This window comes from Danio aesculapii, chromosome 5, assembly GCF_903798145.1.
Source record: "Danio aesculapii chromosome 5, fDanAes4.1, whole genome shotgun sequence".
NCBI lineage: Eukaryota > Metazoa > Chordata > Actinopteri > Cypriniformes > Danionidae > Danio > Danio aesculapii.
This window is the reverse complement of record NC_079439.1, coordinates 52,231,612-52,246,793: the sequence shown is the minus strand read 5'-3', so window position 1 is coordinate 52,246,793 and position 15,182 is coordinate 52,231,612. Positions and strand designations below refer to the sequence as shown.

The 15,182-nt window shown below is 39.2% G+C and overlaps 1 protein-coding gene across 1 annotated transcript in view; it reads left to right on the top strand.

Moving 5' to 3' along the window:
• Positions 1-15,182, top strand: part of taf6 (TAF6 RNA polymerase II, TATA box binding protein (TBP)-associated factor) — a 101,395-nt gene that overhangs the window by 25,827 nt on the left and 60,386 nt on the right. Inside the window, exons 3-5 of the mRNA XM_056457147.1 lie at positions 3,148-3,234; positions 3,359-3,512; positions 9,978-10,034. Of these exons, the coding sequence (XP_056313122.1) occupies positions 3,148-3,234; positions 3,359-3,512; positions 9,978-10,034 (298 nt within the window). The remainder of the gene's footprint in view (positions 1-3,147; positions 3,235-3,358; positions 3,513-9,977; positions 10,035-15,182) is intronic.

Here is a 15,182-nt window from a genome sequence, read left to right as displayed (position 1 = left end):
GGGCCGGCACGTCCATAGAGGAGCGGCTGAATAGAGAGGGCAAGGCGCTCAGTTATATCCGCGAATACCCGTGCGTTACACACACACACACACACAGGGCCGGCGCGTCCATAGAGGAGCGGCTGAATTGAGAGGGCGCGGCGCTCAGTTATATCCGCGAATACCCGTGCGTTACACACACGAGGAGACACACACACACACATTACTCCTACCCGAGGACACGACACACACGCCTAGAGCGACAGTTCAGCTTGCTGGGTGCAATTTAGACACCTCACCTCGAACCTGAGCTGAAATATTTTTAAACTTGACCGTTGCATGTGTGTAAACAGCTGACGATCTGTAATCAAAGCAGCACGCGTCGCGTTTTCAACGTGGCTTTACACGCGATATGAGAATATAAAGAGTTAACCTGATACAGCACACGCGGTTACAAGTAACAAAACACAACTAAATACATAATTTGCAAACTAGAGTAAACGAGGCAATAATTTTAATCGCACGTACTTACACTTGTGAAATGGGGGTAGAAACTGATTCATGATGCACTGATCCATGTTCTGACAGTCTATACTGATCCTTCCTTTAACAAACTGAAGAAGTCTTCTTTGAAAGCATATAGTTTTCAGAAGCACTCAGAACTGCTCAAGGCTGGGCTATATTGCTGATGTTTCATCTTTGATTAGACTGTCCAGAATATCCATCTGCACAGCGTGACTTCATTCGACCGGTGTCTGTCTGTGTGTGTGTGTGAGACTTTTTTTTCTGTTAGTGGGCGGGGCCGCAGGTTTCAAATCTCCCGGGTTTGCGCGCCCAACTACTTGTGTTTCGTAGCTGCGTCATCACGAAACACCTAATGACTCGTTATTAAGACGACTCGTTTGAAGCACTATGAGTCGACTCTTTTATAGATGAATCAATAGTTTTAAACACTGTACACTTACAGATTTAAGCCTTAGCTGGATATTTCACTTAACTTAGAGCTATGTTACACACTACATGGAAGGGCATTTTCAAAAACCCATAATATGGGCTCTTTAATAAAGTTTCTTTATTACAAAGTATTGCAGGGCTATGAAGTGCCCTGATTTCTTAATAGTGCAACTAAAAAAAATTCTATTCGAGGGGTAAGATTAAATGAATTTTCTATAAGTATTGTTAATGAAATATTTATAATATGAACTTGCTTTTAATTATATGTATATACACAGTCTTTGCGCTCTTACGCGCGCTTTGGCTCACCAGCAGCAGTTGATTGACATGCTGCTTAAAGGCGCTACACACACAGTCCCATCTTCTTAAGTGGCAATTGCTGAAACACGGGTCTACAATTCTTTGGTTGTGCAAACTTTACGTACTTCCTCTAAAAATTTTAAAGTGTTTCAAGCTATATTATCTTTTTATAGACTGACATAAATACACATCATGGCCAGACATTTATAGTTTATATAAAAACGAGTGCTTGCCTCATTTCACTTATGCGGATCATATTGAATATTCGGTTCATTCTTCAGTAGCCTTCATGGAATCTTCAGTAGCGGAGCATGATCACTAATGATTATTGTGTGGATCTTTGATTCAGAAATATTGGATATATATTGGATATAATTTCAGATGCGTTTATTGCCGATGTTGTTAGATCTAGCTGTATTTGGGTCTAAAACTGTGTTGAAATCACCTGCTGTGTCTTGACAATTAAAAAGATTTGAAACTGAGGAAACTGAAACTGATTTGAAATATCTGGATAAAAGATGAGTCCTCTGTGTTTGGGCCATAAAAGTTGCCTATTGTGAATGGGTTGTTGTTAATTAAAATGTTAATGATGATGATGAAAGGTCCCTCTGAGCCTGTAATGGTGGTGTTATGAACCAATGAGCCTTTTTCACTTATTAGGATACACCCTCCTCTCTGTTTTGTGTTGTAGTGGGCAGAGTATAAATTATTGTATTGTAATGATTTAATTTTGTTTTGATCGGATTCTGATAGATGAGTTTCTTGGAGAATGCATATATCTGCTTGTAATTTGGCTGATTCCAACGCTAGGGATGTGACAGCATTTCATTGCTGCTTGCAGCTTTAATTATTTTTATTCTTTTTCTCTAAAATTAATCACATTTTTGAGGGTTTAAACATGCTCAATGTCATGAAACTTTGCACACATGCCAGAAGTGACAAAAATTCACATTTGATATTGGTTTTAGAAGTGGGTGTGGCACCTATAAACATTTGATGAAGTAGCCCCCGAGCTAAACTTCACGCACATGTACGACAATTGACACACACATAAAACATGCCAGTACAAAAAAATCTCTTGGAGCAAAATCTCAAACCCGACAGGAATTCTAGGCGTTGTATTTTAACAAACTCCTTCTAAGGATTTTTTCAGATCAACACCAAAATTGGATATTGTCATCTAAAGGTCTTGGCAATGTTAAACAAGGGCTTGTCCATGGTGGTTCTCACAAACTTTGATGTTTTACCATGAAACAGGAAGTTGTTATAACTTAGGCATGCATTGCCCAATCTCCCTCAAAATTCACATGTTTGGAAAACCACCAATAATCAAAATTGCGTGATTATATGGTGTCATTGTTTTATAATCCAAAAGTGTGGTTATAATGGAAGTCAGTGGAGCAAAAACGGCCACCAACAGTAAACTATGGAGAAAAGATGAAAATCTTATGCTGCACAAAAACAATGCATCAAAGGCAATGTCGTTGACTGTAAGAAGACTTGATTATGATTAAAGGCAAAAAAAATCTAGTCCAAAATAAATTTTTATTTTGAAAATACATCATGTTTTTCACCAAATCAGTGACATCATAAATGAATTAGGCAATTAAAGAGTTCAAATTCTGTTATTTTGTAAACAATTTAGTAGTTTTGACATATAGAAGTTATGGCCAAGTTAAGACTCAAAATCACCCTAGAGTGGATGAAAACATCCCTGACAGTACATAAGGTATATGTTCATTTTGTTTACAGTTACAGTACAGCTCTATTTCAGCAGAAGTTCAGATGGAAAGCGTACTATATTTTCTTCCATCTCTTCTATCTCTTTTCTTACTCTATTGTATTGTCATAAATTATGAGATATTTTACAGAAAAAATAATGTTGTTAATTTTTTAATATTATATCTTCCTCAGGATGCATTGAAGTTTATGCACCATGGGAAAAGATGCAAACTTACAACTGGTGACATTGATCATGCCCTTAAACTAAAAAACGTGGAGGTGAGAAAACTGAAACAAATTGAAATTGATTTCTTCGTGCAGTCTGTACCAGAATCTTCATTGTCCTTTATAGATTTTTTTATTCTGTGTAGCAGCATTTGGTTGAACTTGTTTTTTTTTTTAGCCACTGTATGGATTCCAGTCTGAGGAGTTCATCCCATTTCGCTTTGCAAGTGGAGGTGGCAGAGAATTGCACTTTTATGAAGAAAAAGAAGTGGATCTTAGTGACATCATCAATACACCCCTGCCTCGGGTACCTTTAGACGTTTCACTCAAAGGTAAGAAATGGGCATGACTCATATGAAATTATTTTCAGATAAATTAAGCCAGGTATGTTTTCATTATTAATATCTGGACAGTAGAGTCCTGAACTACAGTAATTATCTAAAATCTGTGCTAAACTGACTTAGCAACACAAGGTTGCTGCAAAACATAGAATGAACCAAGAAAAGCTTCCCATTGTATGGAACACAGCCTCGTCAAAAATTCTACGTGCCTTTCTGCGTGCCTTAATCTCCTCCCTCGGCTGCGTCAGACAACAGACAGACATAAAGGAAGCAGTTCTCATGTAGCGTTTCTGAGAAATACTACAGTAAGAACGTTACCAATGAGTATTTATTGTGCAGTTGCATAGATGAGTCACACGCGCGTGCGCACACTCTCACACACACACACACACACACACACACACACACACACACACACACACAGACAGACAGACAGAGCGCCCGTTTAGCTTCGCACTCTGTTTGCACGCATATGTGACAGGATACAGGTTAATCCTCACTGCTGTATGGATATCTGTTATCATAATGAACAAAACAAACCTGATTTAACGTCACCAAACCGGGATTGAAGCATCTTCCCTTATAATAGTTCTGACACGCAGCTGTGCTGATGAAGTAAAGCTAAGCTAAATCGCTGTAATTCATGACACACGTGCGCTGTTTTAAAACATTTTAAACTTGTAAAACTCACTCTTGATCACGTTTGATGATGATTGATGATCCTAGCAAACTGAACACACCTTTTATTCTCGGTTGCTTTGCGCACGTCTGGTCTTGCTGATATGATTATACACTTGACTACCGGGACATGTTAATACGCTCAGTTGTCAATCAATTCGGTGGGCGGGGGGACCGCACTCCTACGTTAAGTTGCGGTTGATCTGAAAACCGCTCCAATTGGTCCACCGTTTTTATGTTGCTAAATTGAAAAAAAGGACTGGGTGTGTTTATATAGGTCTGTCCAAACAGCTTGAAAAGTAGATTTTTCACCCTAGGTGCCCCTTAAATCAGGTTTATTTTGTACATTAATATAAGAGATATCCATACAGCAGTGGATATTACCAGTATCATGTCACATGTGCGTGCAAAACGAGTGCAAAGCTTAACGCTCTCTCTCTCTCTCTCTCTCTCTCTCTCTCTCTCTCTCTCTCTCTCTCTCTCTCTCTCTCTGTGTGTGTGTGTGTCTGCGTGTCTGAGCTGTGTGTGTGTGTGTATGTCTGCGCTACGTTTGTGTGTGTGTGTGTATGTGTCTGCGCAATGTGTTCGTGTCCTTGCTGTGTGTGTGCGTGAACATTGTAATGACATTGTGTGTGACACATTGTTGCAAATCCACAAAAAAATGCATCAAATACAGATTGTTAAAGTTCTTACTGTAGTATTTCTCACACACGTTACATGAGATCTGCTTCCTGAGGCAGCTGAGGGCGGCGATTGCTGACAGGCACGTGAGAACGGTAGGCGGGGAGGACTAGCCTTAAAGGGCCAGTACAAAAAAACAGCAAAACCTTTTTTCCAGCTTTAACATAGACACTTCAAACAGCTATAATAAATAATCTGATGGGTGTTTTGAGCTGAAACTTTACAGACACATTCTGGGGACACAAAAGACTTATATTAAATATGAAAAAAGGGGTAACCTATGTGCCCTTTAAAGCAGACAGATCGCAGTGCAACCTTAATATCTGATGAGATACAGGGATTTTATCGCTGCTCGTGCATCAGTGTGTATGGCCACCAGATTTCTATATCCACCTCAAACACCGGATTCAATTCAATTCACCTTTATTTGTATAGCGCTTATACAATGTAGATTGTGTCAAAGCAGCTTCACATAAAAGGTCATAGTAAATAGTAAATAAGAACAGTGTAATACAGTTTGTAGTGTTTAAGTTCAGTTCAGTTTAGCTCAGTTCACTGTGGTTTAATAATCACTACTGAGAGTCCAAATATTGAAGAGCAAATCCAACGATGCGCAGCTCTATAGATCCTGAACCATGCAAGCCAGAGGCGACAGCGGAGAGGGAAAAAAAACTTCACTAATGGCAGAAGTGAAGAAAAAAAACCTTGAGAGAAACCAGGCTCAGTTGGGCACGATCATTTTAATTTCTCCGCTGGCAAAACGTCTCGTGCAGAGCTGCAGTCTCAGTGGCGGAGGCTGGAAGCTGGCCTCAGCGAAGACTCGTTTGTCTCTGGAGCGTCACAGGAATCAGTCTCATGTTCTCCGCTCTTCCATGACCATCACAGTAGCTGCTCAGGATACGGCCTGGTCCAGGATATGGAAACCTTGGGATCATCTCGTCGTTGGTTTTGGATCGAATCAGTGACTCTGCATAGTCTGAGGGCCTCGGGAAGAGTATCCCCAGGTGGAAAAAAGTAAACCGGACAAAAGTAAAATTTAATTGAATAATAACAATACATTTTGACTTAACATGGCTCCTCTAGATGGATTGTATTTGTATGAACCAGATAGGAATAGAGTCAGGATCAAAGTAAGACAACTTAATTCTCGACCATCATTCATATTATGCTCGGGGTTATGTCTACTTGCATATTTTTCTAGTCAATGAAGTCTATAATGCGTAATAAAACTTTAAATAAAAATTTATAAAACTAATTTTATGAATGAGTTGTTTCTGTGTATAAAATACATCCAAAGATTGCAGACATGAGCTGTAAAGACATCGCAAGTTCATATTGTTTCTCGTGTTTTAAATGGCTGTTACATTAACATATTGCAACAATTTTAAATATTACAAACCCTAAATTAAGTGTTAATTTACAAAGCCTAAATTAAGTGTTTGTAGGTCACAATTCACAGGAGGTGACACATGTGCATGTGCGCTCTGCGTTGGAAAAGTCTGAATGAACCTCATGATCTCGATGAAAAAGAAAAAAATAATACATGTGGCTGTGGACTGAATGAAAAACTAAACTGCCGTCCCCAAATGCTATTGTAGTAGTGAACTAATGTAGTATATTTAACTTATATAAATAATTATGTCTGTTTGAAAGAATAAAGGATTCTTTCACAGCAATCGGTCCAATGAAAAGCCATGTTTACATCATCCAAGTCCATTTTATTTGGCAAGCTATATTTGCATGTATGCATTTAACTAATATATATATGGGTAAAGAAAAGAATCACCCCCCTCTTCAAAATAATTACATTTTGTTGTATTGTAGCCTGAAATTAAGACAGACACAATTTTTGTTTTATCTAACTGTATTTACTTAGTGCAACTTATAACACCCAACCAAAAGATATAACACCAACATGTTTGAAAAAAAAATGAACATATAAAAAACGGAATCAATGGGTTGGAAAAAGGATCACCCCCTTGTTTCAGTATTTGGTTGAATACCTTTTGGTTTAATTACAGCCTTTAATCTGTTGGGACAAGTTTCTACTAACTTTGCACATCTAGACAATATTAGCCCACTCCTCTTTGCAGAACTGTTTAAGTTCAGTTAAATTTGATGGTGTCTGTTTGTGGACTGCAGTCTTCAAGTCATTCCACAGATTTTCAAAGTCTGGACTCTGACGTGGCCATGCCAGGACATTAACCTTTTTCTCCTTTAACCACTGTGTGGTCAGTTTTGCTGTGTGATTCGGGTCATTGTCATGTTGGAAGGTAAACCTTCTTCCTATTGATAACTTCCTGGCAGAGGGCAGCAGATTTTCCTCAAGAATTTATGGGTATTAGCCCCATCCATTTTACCTTCTATCCTGGCAAGTGCTCCAGTTCCTGCTGCAGAGAAATAGCCCCATAACAAGATATTTCCACCTCCAGGTTTTATTGTAGGAATGATGTTATTTGGATGGTAAGCTGTATTGGATTTCCGCCAGACATATCGTTTGGTGTTGAGGCCAGATAATTCAATTTTAGTCTCATCTGACCATAACACTTTTAACAAGGCCACGTGGCCTCGAAATCTTCTTGGTGCGTTTTGGCAAAGCTCAGTCGTGACTTTATGTTGCTTTTCTTGAGAAGAGGCTTTTTTCATGCAACCCTCCCTTACAAGCCACATTTGTGGAGAATTTTGGATATTGTTGTCTCATGCACACAATTAGTACATTTACATGGACACCAATAATTAGATTTTAATGCGATTAAGACAGTACTTTGATTAAGAGCCTACTATGTAAACCACGATTTTTGATTTATCCGATTAATTCATAATGATTAGGTCATCATCGAAATAAAGAGAAATCGAATTAAGACATGTGGAGTATGCCGATTTTAGTCGCATTATTGAAGTGCAGTACAGACATGTAAACACCTTAATCAAACTATTACCGTCATGTAGGACTTTTCCGCGTTTTGCGACAGAATAGTCCACACACACACACACACCCACACACACACTCTTTGCACCTACCGAGTCAGTGAAGACCACAGACACCTGCATCGTGAAGAGGTATTCAGCATGCAGTATGAGCTTCCTTTAAAACAACACTCTTCCAGCAGTTTATAGTTGCATCCAATATCTTGTTTGTCACGGGGAGCATGCATGAAATGTTCCTGAATGAAAATAAAAGTGCAAAACAGCAGTTAAAGTCAAAAAATTAAAAATGAAACACCCGAAATTACATGAAACTCTGGAGGAAATATGGAGATCGTGGTGAAGCAATGTCGTTAAACGAATTATGTACTATAACATGTAAAACAGGATTATGAAAGGATCATTCAAAATGCAACTCATGTAAAAACCTTAATCATATTATTGTCTTAATTAGATTAAGGCAAATAATTTTATTACTGATGTCCATGTAAACGTAGTCAATGACCACTCTTTGACATAAATTCCTGCAACTGCTTCAGAGTTGTTGTAGGCCTCTTGGTTGCCTCACTGACCAGTGTTCTCCTGGCTCTTTTATCCAGTTTGGAGCGACGTCCTGATCCAGCGGGGTCTGTGTTGTACCAAATACCTTCCACTTTTTAATGATGGACTTTACTGTGCTTCTAGGCATTGATAAAGCATTTGAAATTTGTTTGTATCCATCCTCTGACATGTGCCTGGCCACAAATTTATCCCAGAGATCTTTTGACAATGCCTTGCCACCCATAGTTGATGGTTTGCTTCAGTTGCACTACCCAGGGTTGAAATGCTACAATAAAGCTATTTAAAGCTATGGTCACACTGGGCTTGTCCTCCAATAGACTTCCATTCATACACACACAAATGCGTCAGACCGGAAACGCAAGGTCATGCGTCAAGTTTCGCAGGTTGCTGCTGTGCAAAGTTCAAGTTTGTTGAACTCTGACCTGTGAAATCGCATCACTTGACTGCGTGAGACCAATCAAGGATCAAAACATGACCTCTCTGGACAGAAATTTAAAATATGGAGCAATCGCTTGCTTTTTTAATGTCTAATAATCTTGTTTAATCCCGCCCCATTTCGCAGCGCCATACGACCGAATTTCACACACACAAAGCCCAGTGTGACCGTAGCTTTATGCTGAGCTAATCAAATTGACCACCAATGAAAGTTTAATGGCCTTGTGTGTCGTCAAGAAAGTGATTAGCTACACCTGATTGAGTTTACAAGTATTTTTTAGGAGGGGGTAATCCTTTTCACAACTGAGTGATTCTGTTTTTATGCTTGTTAATTGATTTCTGACATGTTGGTATTATATCTTTTACATGGATATTATGTTGTAATAATTACACCTAGATAAAACAAAAGGGGAATGATTGAAGGGATGATTCTTTTCTATACCCAGTGTGTGTGTGTGTGTGTGTGTTTATGTATATATATACAGTATATATATGTATATATATATATATATATATATATATATATATATATATATATATATATATATATATATATATATATATAGCGTTTATATATATATATATATATATATATATATATATATATATATATATATATATCCCAATAGTGACTTGCTATTTGGTTAGTCATTAATGCTACTAGTAGTATTAGTGCTAGTATTACTGCTACATAATCATTATGTTGGCATGAGAAAACCAACATACTGTTATACAATTTAAACTTAATTTGACAGAAATCTGTCTTGTGTTGTAATTTGTTGTTATATCTTTTAATACTGGTCACACTTACATTTGTCAAATAAATAATTTAAGCATTATATTTTCAAAAATAATTATGGCAAGCCAAGTCCAGTTTTTGACTGTCATAGAGACATCTGGGTTGATTTATATAATTTATACTGGCAAGAAGCTGTGATGTATTATAACTCTAAGCTGTCAATCAGATCCATAGCAACAGAACAGACTAATCTCGTAACCATTTATCAACAGTGATATCTCAGCATTAGAACATCGTAAGAAGCTGGGTGTTGGCTCGTTTGCTAGCAAATGCTAGCAGTGATTAACTACAGGCTATAACATGCTAGAAATGCTTGTCTGACAGGACATTATGTTCACCCCATAAAAATAGAGTAAAATCATTTATGTCTCTTACAGCTCACTGGCTAAGTATAGATGGTGTCCAGCCTGCAATTCCAGAAAACCCACCTTCTGGTAAGTGAGTTTTCAAGCCATCTGTTTGTTACTTAATTGTTACTATATATATGTATATATGTATTGTCCACTCACCTGTGTGAGGCACACTCACAGTTTGAGGTTAATGTGTGGAGAGGAGGGATATAGAGGTCCTGGTTTTGATGGTCCTGGTTTTGTTCAGGTGATCTTGGAAGAGATGGGTTTTAAGTAGTAGTTTGAATGATACTAGTGAATCAGCAATCCATGTGGGAATTGGAAAATCATTTTACCAGCATGGGACATTGAGTGGAAAGGTTTAGTAAAATGACTTATAGCCTCTTTGTGATGATATCACAAGACAGTGCTTACCCACTGACTGGAGGCGTTTGGAGAAGATGTAGAGCTTTAGGAGCAGGTGACATTAAGGGGGTGCAGTGCAAGTGGCTGTTCTGTAAGCAAGCATCAATGATTTGATCTTGATACGAGCCTCGACCTGTAACCAATGCAGAGAGGTAAAGAGGGGTGTTACATGGGCTTCATTTACACTGCAGATCTTAATGGTCAATTAATATTTTGTGACTATGTTCCGAAGTTTTGACAACCGATGTCTGCATTTACACTGTACACAGCAAAGGCGCAATGACCTGGCCAAAAAAGAAATTGAGTCCTGACTGACGGCTGTGATAATAAAAGAACACTCTTTTCTCCATTCCTGTAGTTGATCTGTTCGCAGGGTTTAGTTTTTTATTTTCTTTTTTACAAGTTGATTTGCTATAGTTTTTGACAGAAAAGTGACAGTTTAGCTATCTTCTTTGACAATTTACTAATTCACGCATTGGGTTAAATTAGGCTGTCCAGTCTCCATGGTCAGTCTATTACTTTCACTGTATCTCTTCAGCTCAGGGAACTGAACCAATATTCCAGGATTGCAGTGTCCAAGCTTTAAAAGCTGTAGTAAAACATGCCATTTTCTTTAAAATGGTTACATTAAAGAGCCCATATTATACATGAAATAGGGTCTTATTTAGGTTATAAGGGTCTCCAACAACAGTCTAATATGCATGCAAGGTCAAAAAACACTTTCATGGTCTTATAATCTGCATTTATTTTTACCTAATTATCCCAGCGACTCCCATATGAATCGTTCAGCGATTCATTTGTTTTCAAACCCCTCCTCAGCGTGAAGCTAATCTGCGCTGATTGGACTGATGACAGCCTGCTGCGATTGGTTGACACGGACAAGGCTTCAGCGCGAGGCAGAGTGAAATGCCCAGCTGCTAATCAACAATATAAAAGTAATCACAGTGCATACACGCTTTATAGTGGATTTTGGCTGCCAGTGGGTGAATGTAAATACAGACGATGGACTAGAAAATACTGACGACTAACTATTTTATTGAGCAAAAAGTCCAAGAACTGGCGAGGAGATCTCCTAGCCCGTCGCAGTCTACTTGCTCTTTTCACACACACACGCACGCACACACGCACGCACACACACACACAGGGCCGGCGCGTCCAATGAGGAGACCTAGAGCGGTAGAATAGAGAGGGGGTGCGGCGCTCAGTTATATCCGCGAATCGCTCCCCCCACGGTCTTCAAATTCAACTGCGACACCCCCCGGTCCTCATTTTACTAACGGGTCCCTTTCGTTTTCACTATTGGGTTGAGGGCGGCGTGATGAGGAGACACACGACACACATTACAATCCTCCCCGAGGACACGACACACACGCCTAGAGCGCCAGTTCAGCTTGCTGGGTGCAATTTAGACACCTCACCTCGAAAACTGAGCTGAACTATTTTGAAACTTGACCGTTGCATGCGTTTAGCAACAGCTGACGATCCGTAAACAAAGCGGCACGCGTCGCATTTTCAACGTGGCTTTACACGCGATATAAGAATATAAAGAGTTAACCTGATATAGTACACGCGGTTACAAGTAACAAAACACAACTAAATGCATAATTTGCAAGATAGAGTAAACGAGGCAACAGTTTTAATCGCACGTACTTACACTGGTGAAATGGGGGAAGAAACTGATTCATGATGCACTGATCCATGTTCAGACAGTCTTTACTGATCCTTCCTTTAACAAACTGATGAAGTCTTCTTTTTAAGCATGTAATTTCCAGAAGCACTCGATCTGCTCAAGGCTGGGCTATATTGCTGAGGTTTCATCTTTGATTAGACTGTCAATAAAATCCATCTTCACAGCGTGACTTCATTCCACCGGTGTCTCTCTGTGTGTGTGTCTGAGACTTTTTTTCTGTTAGTGGGCGGGGCTGCAGGTTTCAAATCTCCCGGGTTTGCACGTGCAACTACTTGTGTTTCGTAGCCGCGTCATCACGAAACACCTAATGACTCGTTATCAAGACGACTCGTTTGAAGCACTATGAGTCGACTCTTTTATAGATGAATCAATAGTTTTAAACACTGTACACTTACAGATTTAAGCCTTAGCTGGATATTTCACTTCACTTAGAGCTGTGTTACACACTACATGGAAGGGCATTTTCAAAAACCCATAATATGGGCTCTTTAATCTTTCTTGTTTAATATATTTTCATTAAAGTGTAAATCAATTTACAAAATAATGGAGACCGATGACCGATTGCTTCACTTTCACCTTAAAGGGCACCTATGGTGAAAAATCTACTTTTCAAGTTGTTTGGACAGAAATGTGTGTAAGTATAGTGTATAAACTGTCATATTGGGGTAATATAAACACACCCAGTCCTTTTTTTTTCAAATTTAACAACATAAAAACGGTGGACCAATTGGAGCTGTTTTCAGATCGACCGCAACTTTACGTAGGAGAGCGGTCCCCCCGCCCACCAATATTGATTGACAGCTGCACGCATTAACATGTCCGGTAGTCACGTGTATAATCATATAATCAAGACCAGAGGAGCGCAAAGCAACCGGGAATAAAAGTTGTGTTCAGTTCACTAGGATCATTAATGATCATCAAACGTGATCAAGAGTGAGTTTCACAAGTTTAAAATGTTTTAAAACAGAGCATGAAATGAATTACAGTGATGCACTTCAGTTTCACTTAATCAGCACAGCCGCGTGTCAGAACAGTTATAAAGGAAGATGCTTCAATCCCGGTTTGTGGACTCTCTCTCTCTCTCTCTCTCTCTCTCTCTCTCTCTCTCTCTCTCTCTCTCTCTCTCTCTCTCTCTCTCTCTCTCTCTCTCTGTGTCTTCGTATCTGAGCTATGTGTGTGTGTATGTCTGCGCTACGTTTGTGTGTGTGTGTATGTGTGTGCGCTATGTGTTTGTGTCCTTGCTGTGTGTGTGCGTGAACTTTGTAATGACATTGTGTGTGACTCATTGTTGCAAATCCACAAAAAAATGCATCAAATAGTGATTGTTGAAGTTCTTACTGTAGTATTTCTTACACACATTATGTAAGATCTGCTCCCTGAGGCAGCCGAGGGCAGCTGACAGGCACGTGGGAACGGTGGGCGGGGAGGACTAGCCTTAAAGGGCCAGTACAAAAAAAAAACAGCAAAACCTTTTTTCCAGCTATAATATAGACACTTCAAACAGCTATAATAAATAATCTGATGGGTGTTTTGAGCTGAAACTTTACAGACACATTCTGGGGACACAAAAGACTTATATTAAATATGAAAAAAGGGCTAACCTATGTGCCCTTAAAAGGTTCAAGACACCTTAGAGTACTTTTTTTGATATTTTAACAAATTTGTGTGTTGAGCATCATTTAAGACAACGTTAGCACCTGTCTGCTTTTTTGTGGGGAAAACTGGATAATTTTGAGCTTTTGTTAGCTAATTTCATCTTTCGGGTTTAAAATAATTTTTGGGGCGGGACCAAAATCGTTGATGTAGTGCGCAACTGCTAGTGGAGTGATGACGCATCGGTTTCTCATTATTATTCATTGCGGAGTTTTCTTATCCTATGTGAAGACCCTGCTTCTTAAATATTCATGAGATCACGTGCTTACGGTCTATGGTGCATTTCGATGACAGAACACAGACCCGCCGAGCTGTAAGAATGCGTCCGTGCATGGGGCACTCATGGGGTATTTAGCCATTCATGAAGCGTCGTATGTGTTTGTTTCTATGATCCGAGGAGTTTGTTGCATGGCTTTCTCCGCAATGCTGTCCAGGCTACCGATACAGCCAACCTGTTTATGTGCAACAAGCATTTTTGCTGTATGAGTATTGGAGAATGGCGGACTTAGTCTTTTATTAGTTGATATCGCTACCATTCCGACACATCGCCTAAATCCATGCTGCCGTGTTCACCTGTTTAAAGTCCTCCGGATTACCGGCATGAGGAGAGAAGTCCTCCTCATTTATAGTGTTTATATGAACATAAATATCTTTATAATGCTATAACAAATTGTGGTTATATATTATATGAAACAATATATATAGCATATCGTAGATGTCACAGCATTAAGTTACTTACTGTTTATTTTTTGCATGTTAACTTTGTAAACTATAAAATCATGCATCTCCCCACGTTTTGTATCGGATTTTCATTATCTTGAGCTGGTAAGCCTACTGACAAAACCTCTTCTTTTTCCCCGTGCTCTACTTGCCACGCCCACCCCTCCCTCTGCTCTCAGCGCTCCACCCCATCTCTGAGCATTTTTTGAAAAAAAATTCTGAGGTAGACTTGAACTGAAAGAGGGGGTTTTATGGCCCTTTAAGGGTGCAAGATAAGAGTCCAGCTAGAAGAGTATTGCAATAGTCCGGCCTTGAAATGACAAGGGCTTGGACTAAGAGTTGTGCAGCATGATCTATTAAGAAGAGTCTAATGTTATAATGTGCAAATCTGCATGATTGAGTTGTGTTGTCAATGTGCTCTTCGAAGGACATTACATGGGGTAATAGTAGATGATCCCAGTTGGATTGAGAAATTGTGTTGAGTGTGTGGAGTTGCAGGGAAGGCAATTATTTCTTTTTTTTGCCAGATTAAGCTGTCAGTGATGGTTTTTCATCAAAGCAGATATATCCTGCAGGCGGTGCAAGTTCCTTGCTGCTACCATTGGGTCATCTGGGTGAAATGAAAGAAAAGCTATGTGTCATTGGCATAACAATGATAAGAGAAACCATGTAATTGGATGATGGTTCCCGGCGATGTGGTGTTAATACAAAATAGAAGGGGACCAAAAACAGAAAGAAACCCATGTGACTAGCTGATAAGCTTT